We start from the raw sequence: 13,410 nt of genomic DNA, 5'->3' as shown, positions 1-13,410 counted from the left end.
CCAAAGTTGATGCTTGACTTGAACTGCATGAAGAGACAGGCGACAGAACTAAATCTTCCTGGCTCACTGGTTTCGTCTGATGAGAGCTGTATTTCAGGCCACAAAGACATTGTGGCATTCCCTTGATCTCCGATACTAACAGCCATCCTATGAGGATTTAATGAGCTGGAAATTCATTGTTAAAGCGTGTCCAGAAAGATATAAAAAGAGACATGTGGAAGAACAGTGCCTTTAGGCCTCACTCTTTCTGTTTAGCCTGAACTGGTACTACTGAGGGTAGAAGGATTTTTATCTTTTACTTATGAACTCTGCAATGTTCAAATTAGTTTTTATAAGATGAAGACTGTGTTAATGTTCATGTTTGTTTTTCTCATCCTTTCAGATATACTGCATGTGAAATCTATTTTTCCAAGGCACAATTTCTATCTCCACAAGGAGACTTCAGTAAGGTGAACTCTAGCTGTGTGGGGGCCCTGGATTCTAATAAACAAGTGACAGAAAATAATGGGAACAATTAAATTTGACTGCTATTAAACTGTGCCCTTCCTATAAAGCAGTGTACATGCTGTAGAGAAGAGCTAATAAACTGCAGCAGCTGGTGGTGACAAGAAGCTCTGATTCTGCAACTCTTGCATCTCAGGGATCTCTCAGCGGAATACCTAAATAACACAGTGGAAAAAGCTCTATTTAAAGCTACAACACAACAATAGTGACTTCTAATCTGAGCCCAAACAACCTTGTGAAAGTTGAACCAACACAATACCTGGCTGAGAATAAGGAAGCAGTGCTGCAACTTCGATAACTTTGTGACAGCATGACCCACACTGTGAACTCAATCAAGATGCTGGGATTTAACAGCCAAAGACACGTTCCTCTCTCTGCGTGTCGGTCTCTGAGAGGGTAGTAATTCAGAAACACTGTCAATTAGAGATTATAGTGTTGCTGGTTTACATTCTTCCTGAGGACAGGGCATGGTATATTTACACTACATTTGATCACGAAGTTAATATGAGGGCTGGCAGCAAACGAATCTCTCCAGATTACAGATGGAATTAATGATCATTTCCCCCGAAGACTCTGATGACAGAGAGAGCACAGCAAACACACACACAAGGAAAAAAAGCTAAGTTCAGCTAAATGATTGCTCCATGTGAAAAGTGTCAGCAGTTGCAGATAGTGTGTCAGAAGTTAAATTTAACTAGGATAATGTCTGACAGATAAAATGAAGGCATGAAAAGAGGTAGTGGAAAATTATACATTTGCCTACCTTCCTGATTGGCTGTCACCCAGTTTGATTTCTTGCCAAATGATCTTTCTGGATAACCAAGGTTTGCATATTTCGCCATACTAACAAATGATTGTCCCATCTGTTATCTTATTCCTCTGCCAAGGTAGGATAAGCAATATATGTCCCTGCTTGGTCTCCACCAAGCCATCCAACAATCTGTTAAGCTTGGCATTCAAGAGAAAATGGCAACAGCCAGGTTACTAACAATAAAGCTAACACATAGTTAAATCTGGTGCCTGCCTTTCAATGTATTAAATGCAGTGGATGTACATATTAACTAGGTTTTAGAACTCATGCCTTTCAAATAAGCTCACCCTAACCTTGTCTAAACTTTAGGAGAAACATAACCAAAACATTAAATCGCAACTGACGTTTGATCTCTGTGCTATGGAACAAAATAGGGGGAAGATTTATCCAACAGCAACAGCTGGATCAAATCAGGGTTTTCATTAACCTTCACACAAACCAACGTGATGGTAGGAGATCTGTTCCACAACAAGTAGCAGGTTTTTTCTGCTTGTCCATCAGACATCTTGCTGAGAGGAATTAAAGACATAATTCTCCAGTCTGGAGCTGAAATTCCAAACAAGTGATTCAGACCCAACCGCTCTGCTGCGACACCAGCTTTCTCAACACAAGGAGAATTCTATATGGACATTTTAATAGGAATAGAAATAAGCCAGAGTGTGAGTCTGTGTTTGGAAGAACACGTGTTTGAGAGTAAGTGGGGCAGACTGAGTCCAAACTCTGACAAACGCGTTTATCTGTGCCTTAAGTGAGACCTGCTGCTGCTGCTGACTGACTCATTTTAAAGAGAAGACCAGATAAAAATCACTGACCAAACTTACAACTAGCTTTTAATCACTAACTAAGTGGCGTTATAAATCAGACTTAATTCTTGCAGGATGGCAAATAGCTCCAAACTAGCATAGGATCGTGGCAGCCCGGCGGACTTTGTATTTATGTGTTCTGGAGCCGTTACAGGAGATTACGTGCTGCTGAAGCATTCTAACAATCACGTAATGTTTAGCTGACCTTAATGAAAGACCAATACAGGTATAAACATAGGTGCAATGTGATGCATGCCTCTGATGCAAAACAGTGATGTCAGTGCTCCTGCTGCTGTTACAGAGGGTGCCCGTGTGCTTTAACCCGTGTGTGCTTTTCTGCTTCTCATCAAGTCAGACAGAAGTTTTTGAAGGAGAATGGGTGATGTTAGCTGTGCTTCTACTTGGCAAGGCAACTCTCCTAGTGCCCTGTCTTTCTCATGTTCTTTCACTCATGCAGTGCAACAAAAAACACACACCCTCCCTATTTAACAACCAGCAGACCTCCGCTTACACACAATCGTTCTTTTCACTGCCATTCATGATTTTCCACCAACAGGGCGTGGAGTTCTGCATGTTTACACTCACCTGTGCAACCCGTGGTTCCCTTGCGGACAGAGTATCCCAGGTCACAGTGACAAATGAACGATCCCTTAGTGTTCTCGCAGTTTCCGCTCAGACAGATGTTTGGGTTCAGCTCGCACTCATCCACATCTACATGGAGAGACGGAGGAAGGGATGGAGATGTGGGGTGGGATGGGGTATTTAAACAGCAATGCAATAAAAAAAAAGGTTTATGATGATTCATAAATGTTTTTGTGGCTATAAAATTTGTTTGTCTTGAAAGGTCCAGCTGTGTGTTTGCGTGTTTGCGCAGATACATGTCTTTATATCAAGGGTGTTAAGTTTTTGCTTTCTTCCTCAGTGAAACCAGACATCTAAATGTCACATATTCCTCCCTCGTTGGCCAAAATAACACAATGCTCACTAGCCTGTAAATCAACAACAACAGCAGCACGACTCCCTGCTCTGTGAGTACAGAACTGAGTCATTGGGACTCATGCTCGTGACTCATATTTTGAAAATCCTTTTAGTGGATAATTACGTTGTTTCAGTGAATCTCAAGAGAATTTAAACCTCCTGGATTTAATAAGGTCAGAGCTGCAGCGACTCTGCTTACAGAGGATTCTTCAAATGTTAATGCTTTTACCCAGGCAGGTCTTCATATCTTCTGATGACATAAAGCCATCAAAGCACAGGCATTGGAAGGTTCCAGGGGTGTTGGTACATTGTCCCCCATCACAGACTTCAGGGCTGTCCTCACACTCATCAATATCTGAAGATTAAAGACACACAGCGGCGAATCAAAGCTGAGACACAGACCCATACGATACACCCTGGTATGTATTTAGTGAGATCAATTCAGAAAAACAACAAGTGCCACAAATTAAACATTACACTAAAACATTGCTTTCAAATTACCACTGTAAAGCCTTCATTTCTGTTTGGAAATTAAAGGAGTAAGAGTAAAGCTGTGAACAGCATATGCAACCTGTAGTCATATTCAGAAAGGAACCATCTTTGAAGCAGGAGAGAGATAATAGTCAATTAGCTGTTTAAATTTCAAAGTAAAAAACAAAAGCAAACAGTTAGATTTGTGGTTTACATTTTGAGTGCAGGTTTTCTTTAACCACATAGTAACATGATACCTACAGTATGGTGTGCTATTACTACTCTTAGAACTGACTGCCTTAGAAATGTAGAAGCACATCTGTAACTTTGTAAACGAAGAAACTTTGAGGTATAGAAGATGTTAGTGAAGATGAAGCAGCTTTTAAAGTTACATCTCGACATAAGACAAAGTCGAACTAAATATGCAAACTGTACAATCTAAAAGTAAGGGAATTCCATTGAAATACTTAAATATACATTAAAATAACAAAATACAACTACTTACCAGTGCAGGTTCTAAGATCAGGCATAAGAGCATAGCCGCTGCTGCAGCTGCACTCATAGCTGCCCTCTGAGTTTGTGCAAAAAGACTCACATCCACCGTTTTCAATCGTACACTCGTCAATATCTGAGCAGCAGAAAAACAAGATGAGTAAAAAAATCAACCAAGCAGAAAGATTCTATATTAACAAGTGACCAGTTACTTATTTTACTACGTACCAACACAGTCCAGCCTGTCCTCACTGGATTTGTAGCCCGTGTTGCACGTACACTGGTAGCGGCCGATCATATTGACACATTGACCGTTCCTGCACAACCTGTCACTCAACTCACATTCATTTATATCTGGAAAAGAACAAAGCCATGATGATAACTGGAAAAACTTAAAATAAAATGGAAAAAAAAACATGAAATGGTCCATTGAGTAGAATAAAAAAAAAAACAAAGATAGATGGCAATAATTAAACATACTGTATCCTACCATCAACGATATATGCATTCAACTAAAGGAATGTAAAACAATATTCACAAGACACAATTAAAATAATAGACCAAGAAAGACATCAAAATATACATCAATATCTCATATCAAAAGTCTTTGATATGCTATCTAAGTACAATATTTGCCTTAATGTTTAGCACATGGCTAAAAACCTCCTGAGGTAGATAGCTTTGCTGCAGGACTCATTGTAGTTTGCATGTAATAAAAATACAACACAGAGGTCTGTTATTTTATTTTATTTTATTTCTCTCTACCTCCTTAACATGGCTACAGCTTCTAACATTTGTTTCTCACCTAACTTAAAACACAGTATTTTTGCTAATGGTTTTGTTTTTTGAACAACAATTCTGACTTGTTTTCCCATTTAACAGACATGAATGAAAACTAAAAACTGTTCAGCTATGCTTAGTGCTAATGGTAATGCATGCTTATTTACAACATCTTGTTGAGATGTGCAGATTACTTTTACATCAAAGTACCATATCAAAGCGTGATAATCTAATTTCTCATTCCTTTCCTTTACCCAACTTCACCTTCACATCATGATCCATTTATTGCAAATCAGACATCAAGGATTTTTCCTTCTGCTTTTGGCTATGCTTTCTAAAATGTTTCAGTTCACTTAATACATACCTCTAAGTAAAAATTATATATTATCATTCCAATATGCTATGACAGCTGTTTTTCAAATATTCTAAAACAAAACTAGGAAATCTACACAGAATTTAGTTTATTTTGTCTTTTGTTGGACACTGAAAATTCTCATTGGTTTGTTATAAAATGCATCAACAGAGCAGCATCTACTCAATAAAACTCTATAAAAATTAATTCAATGTAGGCACTATAGTCAAGATTAGCTCATACAAATTTTACCACAGCAGAATGACAATTCTGCCAATTAAGGACAATGTATGGTTGAGGAATTGTGGTTATGAGTTTTTACAAGCCAAGATTAATGCAATCTTAATCCACAGAGCAACATTGTACCTAGAAATGAGTAAAATTATTTCGGAATTAAACTGGCAACAAAACGACCTCAGTTTATATCAAAAGAGTAGATGAACAAGTTTGAAAGCTCTAAATATAATTCAAAAAACAAAATAGTAATTAAAAGTAAAACATGTATAGCAGTGGAAAAAGAAATTTCAAATACAAATGAAATGCAGAAAAATCTTTTATCTTCAAAACGCTCGTTCGTTCGTTCGTCGTCTTCCGCTTATCCAGGACCGGGTCGCGGGGGCAACAGACTCAGCAGAGACGCCCAGACGTCCCTCTCTCCAGACACCTCCTCCAGCTCCTCCAGGGGGAGCCCAAGGCGTTCCCAGGCCAGCCGAGAGACATAGTCCCTCCAGCGTGTCCTGGGCCGTCCCCTGGGCCTCCTCCCGGTGCGACGTGCCTGGAACACCTCCCGAGGAAGGCGTCCAGGAGGCATCGAGTATAGATGCCCGAGCCACCTCAACTGGCTCCTCTCAATGTGGAGGAGCAGCGGCTCTACTCCGAGCTCCTCCCGGATGGCCGAGCTCCTCACCCTATCTCTAAGGGAGTGCCCGGCCACTCTACGGAGGAAGCTCATTTCAGCCGCTTGTATCCGTGATCTCGTTCTTTCGGTCATGACCCAAAGTTCATGGCCATAGGTGAGGGTAGGAACGTAGACCGACCAGTAAATTGAGAGCTTTGCTTTTCGGCTCAGCTCTCTCTTCACCACAATGGACTGGCACAGCGCCCCCATTACTGTGGCAGCTGCACCGATCCGTCTGTCAATCTCCCGCTCCATTCTTCCCTCACTCGTGAACAAGACCCCGAGATACTTAAACTCCTCCACTTGAGGCAGGAACTCCCCTCCAACCTGAAGAGGACAAGCCACCCTTTTCCGGTCGAGAACCATGGCCTTGGACTTGGAGGAGCTGATCCTCATCCCAGCCGCTTCACACTCGGCTGCGAACCGCCACAGCGCATGCTGTAGGTCTTGGCTAGAGGGGGCCAGCAGGACCACGTCATCCGCAAAAAGAAGAGACGAAATCCACTGGTCCCCAAACCAGACCCCCTCCGGCCCTTGGCTGCGTCTAGAAATCCTGTCCATAAAAGTTATGAACAGGACCGGCGACAAAGGGCAGCCCTGCCAGAGTCCAACATGCACTGGGAACAGGTCCGACTTAGTGCCGGCAATGCGGACCAAACTCCTGCTCCGCTCGTACAGGGACCGGATGGCCCCTAATAAAGGGCCCCCGATTCCATACTCCTGGAGCACCCCCCACAGGGCATCACGAGGGACACAGTCGAATGCCTTCTCCAGGTCCACAAAACACATGTGAACCGGTTGGGCAAACTCCCATGAACCCTCGAGCACCCTGTAGAGGGTATAGAGCTGGTCCAGTGTTCCACGGCTGGGACGAAAACCACACTGTTCCTCCTGAAGCCGAGGTTCGACTATTGGCCGGACTCTCCTCTCCAATACCCTGGCGTAGGCCTTACCAGGGAGGCTGAGGAGTGTGATCCCCCTGTAGTTGGAACACACCCTCCGGTCCCCCTTCTTATAAAGGGGGACCACCACCCCAGTCTGCCAGTCCAGAGGCACTGTCCCCGACCGCCACGCAATGTTGAAGAGGCGTGTCAACCATGACCCCTACAACATCCAGAGACTTGAGGTACTCAGGGCGGATCTCATCCACCCCCAAAGCCTTGCCACCGCGGAGCTTATCTTCAAAACGTCTGTTACTAAAATGGAGTTTTCCCCAATTTAAGAAGGTCCAACTTAAATGTCCACATTCACACTGATGCATTGACATTACACACATTAGGAGGCGTTGCTCAGATAAGGCTCCATGAGGCCACACACAAAGAAAGAAACAAAGCCAGATGACCCAGCGTGCATCTTTCCTTCTCTGTGATGACAGCCCCACTCAGCCATTCCCTACATTCTGATCACCATCATCAGGAAATTATGCATCCTACCACAAATCCCTAAAAGAAGGAAGAGAAAAGAAAAGGAACAAAATAAAATTATTCTATTGCTCACCTAGACATGCTGAGCCATCAGGGGCGATCTCATGTCCATCGGGGCAGATGCATTGGAAGCTGCCCTCAGTGTTTGCACATTCACCTCCTCGGCACAGGAGAGGGTTCCTCTCACATTCATCAATGTCTGACAACAGAGGAACACACACAGGCAAACTCACAGATAAGGTAAGAGCCCAGGCTGGCCTGCTTAAATATTTGTTTCATGGCTTTTAATTTCTGATAATATTACCTGAGCTGAATATTTTAGGCTAGTTTAAGAAAGTCTGATGTGTTGACAGCCAGAAAGTACTGCCTGTTTATATGTTTTGTCTACTGAACTGGATGAAGGATTACAATACTGCACTCCTAACTTGCCTTTCCAACTACTTATATTCCCACAGATGTAAGGAGCTTTCATCTTGCCAATTTTGGTCTGATGAAAACAGTCTCCATTACATGTGCATAATTATCTAGAAAGTTTAATTCAATGCCAGCAATGACTGACCAGTACAGAAATATAAAATACAAAGCCTTTTTGATCTATGATGGCGGCCAGCTGATTTGCTTCATGTGAAGGTCCAGTTCTGTGGATTATCTTTTCATAATTCTAAAATTGGACCAACCTTGAGACCCTTTGTGATAAAATTTGGGCAGTCTAAACTGGGACTTTTCCACCCACATATCAAGTGACAGAATGATTTTGACTCATTTTGCTTCAATATATATCTACATGTGAATAAAAACAGCCTGTTAATATTAGATTACATCACCAACCCTAAGAGCGGGCTGCTCCAGGTCTGGCATGGGTGCTTATAAGCACCTCATCAGGAGTTTATGACCCTAAAGGGAGTGTAGATGGCTGGGTTGTGATTTGGTGCTGGCACTGTGTTGTAGGTCCTCCCTGTAGCTGAAGACTATTACTAGATGTAATAGGTCCCTAAGTTCAGATCCTACTGCTTTAACTTAGTGTGTAGGCTGAGTGTTGAAAAGATCACTTGTGCTCACAAATGAAATGATCGTACATAAATTAGCCATTTCTGCATATTATTCAAATAATTAGAAGAAGCAGTGCTCATCTGATGATGTATGCTTTTTAAATAGGTTCATTACTCACCCATGCAGTTTTTCATCATCATAAAGCCACTCTCGTAGCCTTCAAAGCATTCACACTCAAAATCTCCAAGTGTGTTAACACATCTGCCCTGACCACAAAGGTCTGGAGATATTCGGCACTCGTCTATGTCTGCAGGAAGGTAGGGAAAAAGAAGAAGTACAGATTAGACTTTTTCTTTGAAGTTCAGTCAGTTTATTTATTTTGGCCATTTGCCAAGTAAAAAAGAAACAACCCAATCATCATACATAAATACTTTGAACTCTAACAATTCATACAATGTGAATAACGAGCTAATGTTTATAATGTAATATTCTGTAATTTACAATATATTTTATTATTTATATGTGTTTTCATTTAAATTAAATAATCATGTTTTTTCATACCATCTTTTTAAATTCAGTTCTTTCATCATAAACAGATTGACATGTTTTTCCTTTTGAAAACATACTTGCATTATCAACAAAAAACAACTTTAATACACAACAAATCAGTGATGTTTTAACCAAAAAAACCTTTGATCCCAATTTACAACATATTTTATTATTTACATGTGTTTTCATTTAACTTAAATAATCATGTTTTTTCATACCATCTTTTTAAATTCAGTTCTTTCATCATAAACAGATTGACGAGTTTTTCCTTTTGAAAACATACTTGCATTATCAACAAAAAACAACTTTAATACACAACAAATCAGTGATGTTTTAACCAAAAAAACCTTTGATCCAATACAGAACCTTGAGGGATGCCACACATTGTATTTAACAAGTCAGATTTCTCATTATTTAATGTAAATACTAGGTGGTACTTTTAATCAAATTACATATTTGTCTTCTTTTTTTGGTAAGATTCTGTGTTTCATGGGGTTCAAAGCTTTTTTTAAATACACTCTATTGCCAAATGTATTAGATCACTCAGGGCCACACATACCTAAGCTTGTGAGTGACATCCCATACTTAATTCATAGGATTCAATAGAATATCGACCCACCCTTTGCAGCTATAAAAGCTTTAACTCTTCTAGGAAGGCTTTCCACAAGGTGTAGGAGTGTTTTTGTGGCAACGTTTAACAATATTGACTTTGCTTTGTGCAATTGGAAGAGGAACTGTTCCCAGCAAGTTAGGAACAAGAAGTCTAAACCCAGATATTTCATATATTGGATTGCCAGACATACAGTGCCTTGCGAAAGTACTCGGCCCCCTTGAACTGGTCAACCTCTTGCCACATTTCAGGCTTCAAACATAAAGATATAAAATTCACATTTTTTGTGAAGAATCAACAAGTGGGACACAATCGTGAAGTGGAATGAAATTTATTGGATGTGTCAAACGTTTTTAACAAGTAAAAACTGAAAAGTGGGTCGTGCGATATTATTCGGCCCCTTTATTTTCAGTGCAGCAAACTCACTCCAGAAGTTCAGTGATGATCTCTGAATGATCCAATGTTGTCCCGAATGACTGATGATGATATACAGAATCCACCTGTGTGTAATGAAGTCTCCGTATAAATGCACCTGCTCTGTGATAGTCTCAGGGTTCTGTTCAAAGCGCAGAGAGCATCATGAAGACCAAGGAACACACCAGGCAGGTCCAAGATACTGTTGTGGAGACGTTTAAAGCTGGATTTGGATAAAAAAGATTTCCCAAGCTTTAAACATCCCAAGGAGCACTGTGCAAGCAATCATATTGAAATGGAAGGAGTATCAGACCACTGCAAATCTACCAAGACCCGGCCGTCCCTCTAAACTCTCATCTTGAACAAGGAGAAGACTGATCAGAGATGCAGCCAAGAGGCCCATGATCACTCTGGATGAACTGCAGAAATCTACAGCTGAGGTGGGAGAGTCTGTCCATAGGACAACAATCAGTCGTACACTGCACAAATCTGGCCTTTATGGAGGAGTGGCAAGAAGAAAACCATTTCTCAAAGATATCCAAAAAAAAGTCTTGTTTAAAGTTTGCCACAAGCCACCTGGGAGACACACCAAACATGTGGAAGAAGGTGCTTTGGTCAGATGAAACCAAAATCCACAATGCAAAACGATATGTTTGGTGTAAAAGCAACACAGCTCATCACCCTGAACACACCATCCCCACTGTTAAACATGGTGGTGGCAGCATCATGGTTTGGGCCTGCTTTTCGTCAGCAGGGACAGAGAAGATGGTCAAAATTGATGGGAAGATGGATGGGGCCAAATACAGGACCATTCTGGAAGAAAATCTGTTGGAGTCTGCAAGAGACCTGAGACTGGGACGGAGATTTATCTTCCAACAAACAATGATCCAAAACATAAAGCAAAATCTACAATGGAATGGTTCACAAATAAACGTATCCAGGTGTTGGAATGGCCAAGTCAAAGTCCGGGCCTGAATCCAATCGAGAATCTGTGGAAAGAGCTGAAGACTGCAGTTCACAAACGCTCTCCATCCAACCTCACTGAGCTCGAGCTGTTTTGCAAGGAAGAATGGGCAAGAATTTCAGTCTCTCGATGTGCAAAACTGATAGAGACATACCCCGAGCAACTTGCAGCTGTAATTGCAGCAAAGGGTGGCGCTACAAAGTATTAATGCAAGGGGGCTGAATAATATTGCACGCCCCACTTTTCAGTTTTTACTTGTTAAAAACGTTTGACACATCCAATAAATTTTATTCCACTTCACGATTGTGTCCCACATGTTGTTTATTCTTCACAAAAAATGTGAATTTTATATCTTTATGTTTGAAGCCTGAAATGTAGCAAGAGGTAGACCAGTTCAAGGGGGCCGAATACTTTCGCAAGGCACTGTAGAGGCATAATGTGTCACCCAAGAGAACACGTTCTCACTGCCCTAGACTGCATCTGATGCCTTGCGTTGCACTAGGCAAGGCAAGGCTTGGATGCAGATGCTCAACAATTGAAATCCATTACATGAAGCTCAATGCACATTGTTTATGATCTAATCTAAAAGCCATATAAAGTTTGGAGGTCTACGGCTGTTTATTCTGCGGACAGTTAGCGACTTCTGTACACTGTGGATCTCAACATACACTGTCCACCACTCTGTGATTTTTCTGTGGCTGAGTTAGCAAGGGAAGTTCATGACTGGCCCTACTGCACTATTACAGTAGTGCATTTTAATTCATTGAGCACCTCAGAGCGACCCATTCTTTAACAAATTTTTGTAGAAGTCTGCATGTCTAGGTGCTGGATTTTCTACACCTAAGGCCAAGGAAGTTAGTGGGACACCTGAATACAATGATTTGGAGGGCTGGCCCAATAAATTTGACAGTATAGTGTCTACTATTTATAGCTTATTATCTTTAAAAAAAATAGCATAAAAGGCCACAGTAGAAGGTTTGCGTGCAGAGCAAATGGATCATAAAAGTACAAATTATCTGAGAAGAGACTGCTGTACAAAAAGACCACCATAAAGTCAAGCTAAACAAAAATAAGATGGCTCCCCTCTCAGACTCCTCCCCAGTCTAAAAGCTTTGGCATCAGGTGTACACGTCCCAGGTATAATTTACTTACTGCTGATTTACGTAGGCTTACAATAGTTCAGAATACATAAACTGTAATGCCATTTAAAGCTCAAGTCATGTGCATATTTCAGCTCTGCAGAAATGGAGTTACCAGACAGTGTGGGACCAGTTCCAACATATCCACAGCAGCCAGATTCCCATTAGATTGAATGAGTTGAGTGTAGGTAATGGTTTAACATCGCTTAACTGTGATTAGTGTTGGCAGAAAGATTGAGTGTGCGGAACCGACGAAGAAAGGCTAAACTTGTTGAAAGACAGCAGAGGTGAAATTAGCTGCAGACTCCTAAGTAAAATATAGAAGCTGAGCCCACGTCCAAAAGTATTTTGAACTACTGATTCCTGAATATTGTTCTTCAAATAGTTTCTGCCAATTTTTCATATCCAAATTCAAGACTTTTCCTGATTAAAATTTATAGTTTTCACAGTTTTTTGGCAAAATACAAAATACATAATGGATTAAATGATCTCAAGCTTAGCTTTGAGTGGATGGATGGATGGATGGATGGATGGATGAATTTGTTACTTCAAGGCTGGACTATTGTAATTCGTTACTATCAGGATGTCCACAAACTGCAGTTAAAAGCCTTCAGCTGATTCAAAATGCTGCAGCAAGAGTTCTGATGAAAATTAAAAAGAGAGATCTTATTTCTCCTATTTTAGCTTCCCTTCATTGGCTCCCTGTTAAATCCAGAATGGAATTTAAAATTCTCCTCCTCACATATAAAGCCCTTAATGATCTAGCTCCATCATACATCAGAGATCTGATTGTTCCATATGTTCCTAACAGAGCACTTCGTTCTCAGACTGCAGGTTTACTGGAGGTTCCTAGAGTCTTTGAAGTAGAATGGGAGGCCGATCTTTTAGTTATCAGGCTCCTCTCCTGTGGAACCAGCTCCCAGTTTTAGTCCGTGAGGCAGACACCCTGTCTACTTTTAAGGCTAGGCTTAAAACTTTCCGTTTTGATAAAGCTTATAGTTAGAGTGGCTTAGTTCATCCTGAGCTATCTTCCTTATTTTTTACCTCAGTCTTCTTCCCTCCCTGTTGGTTGGAGTAAGGGGGAGTCAGGTTTAGCCTAAACTGGCTCAGTTATGATGGAGGTGCAAACACACCCTCCATTTCTGCTACCTGTATGACCCCTTCTCTTTTCCAATGGTTATAATCAGTCTGACAGAGGGAGATATCCCAATCATTGTGGTTTTTAGTATAA

General features: G+C 41.1%; 1 protein-coding gene across 1 annotated transcript in view; it reads right to left on the bottom strand.

Moving 5' to 3' along the window:
* The window catches only part of fbn1 (fibrillin 1), a 101,161-nt gene that overhangs the window by 41,490 nt on the left and 46,261 nt on the right, over positions 1-13,410 (bottom strand). The window contains exons 27-32 of the mRNA XM_047362738.1: positions 8,682-8,810; positions 7,587-7,712; positions 4,288-4,413; positions 4,073-4,195; positions 3,326-3,451; positions 2,704-2,829 (exon numbers count right to left, since the gene is read on the bottom strand). Of these exons, the coding sequence (XP_047218694.1) occupies positions 2,704-2,829; positions 3,326-3,451; positions 4,073-4,195; positions 4,288-4,413; positions 7,587-7,712; positions 8,682-8,810 (756 nt within the window). The remainder of the gene's footprint in view (positions 1-2,703; positions 2,830-3,325; positions 3,452-4,072; positions 4,196-4,287; positions 4,414-7,586; positions 7,713-8,681; positions 8,811-13,410) is intronic.

This window comes from Girardinichthys multiradiatus, chromosome 4 (genome assembly GCF_021462225.1).
Source record: "Girardinichthys multiradiatus isolate DD_20200921_A chromosome 4, DD_fGirMul_XY1, whole genome shotgun sequence".
Taxonomy (NCBI): domain Eukaryota; kingdom Metazoa; phylum Chordata; class Actinopteri; order Cyprinodontiformes; family Goodeidae; genus Girardinichthys; species Girardinichthys multiradiatus.
This window is presented reverse-complemented; position numbering and strand designations above follow the sequence as displayed.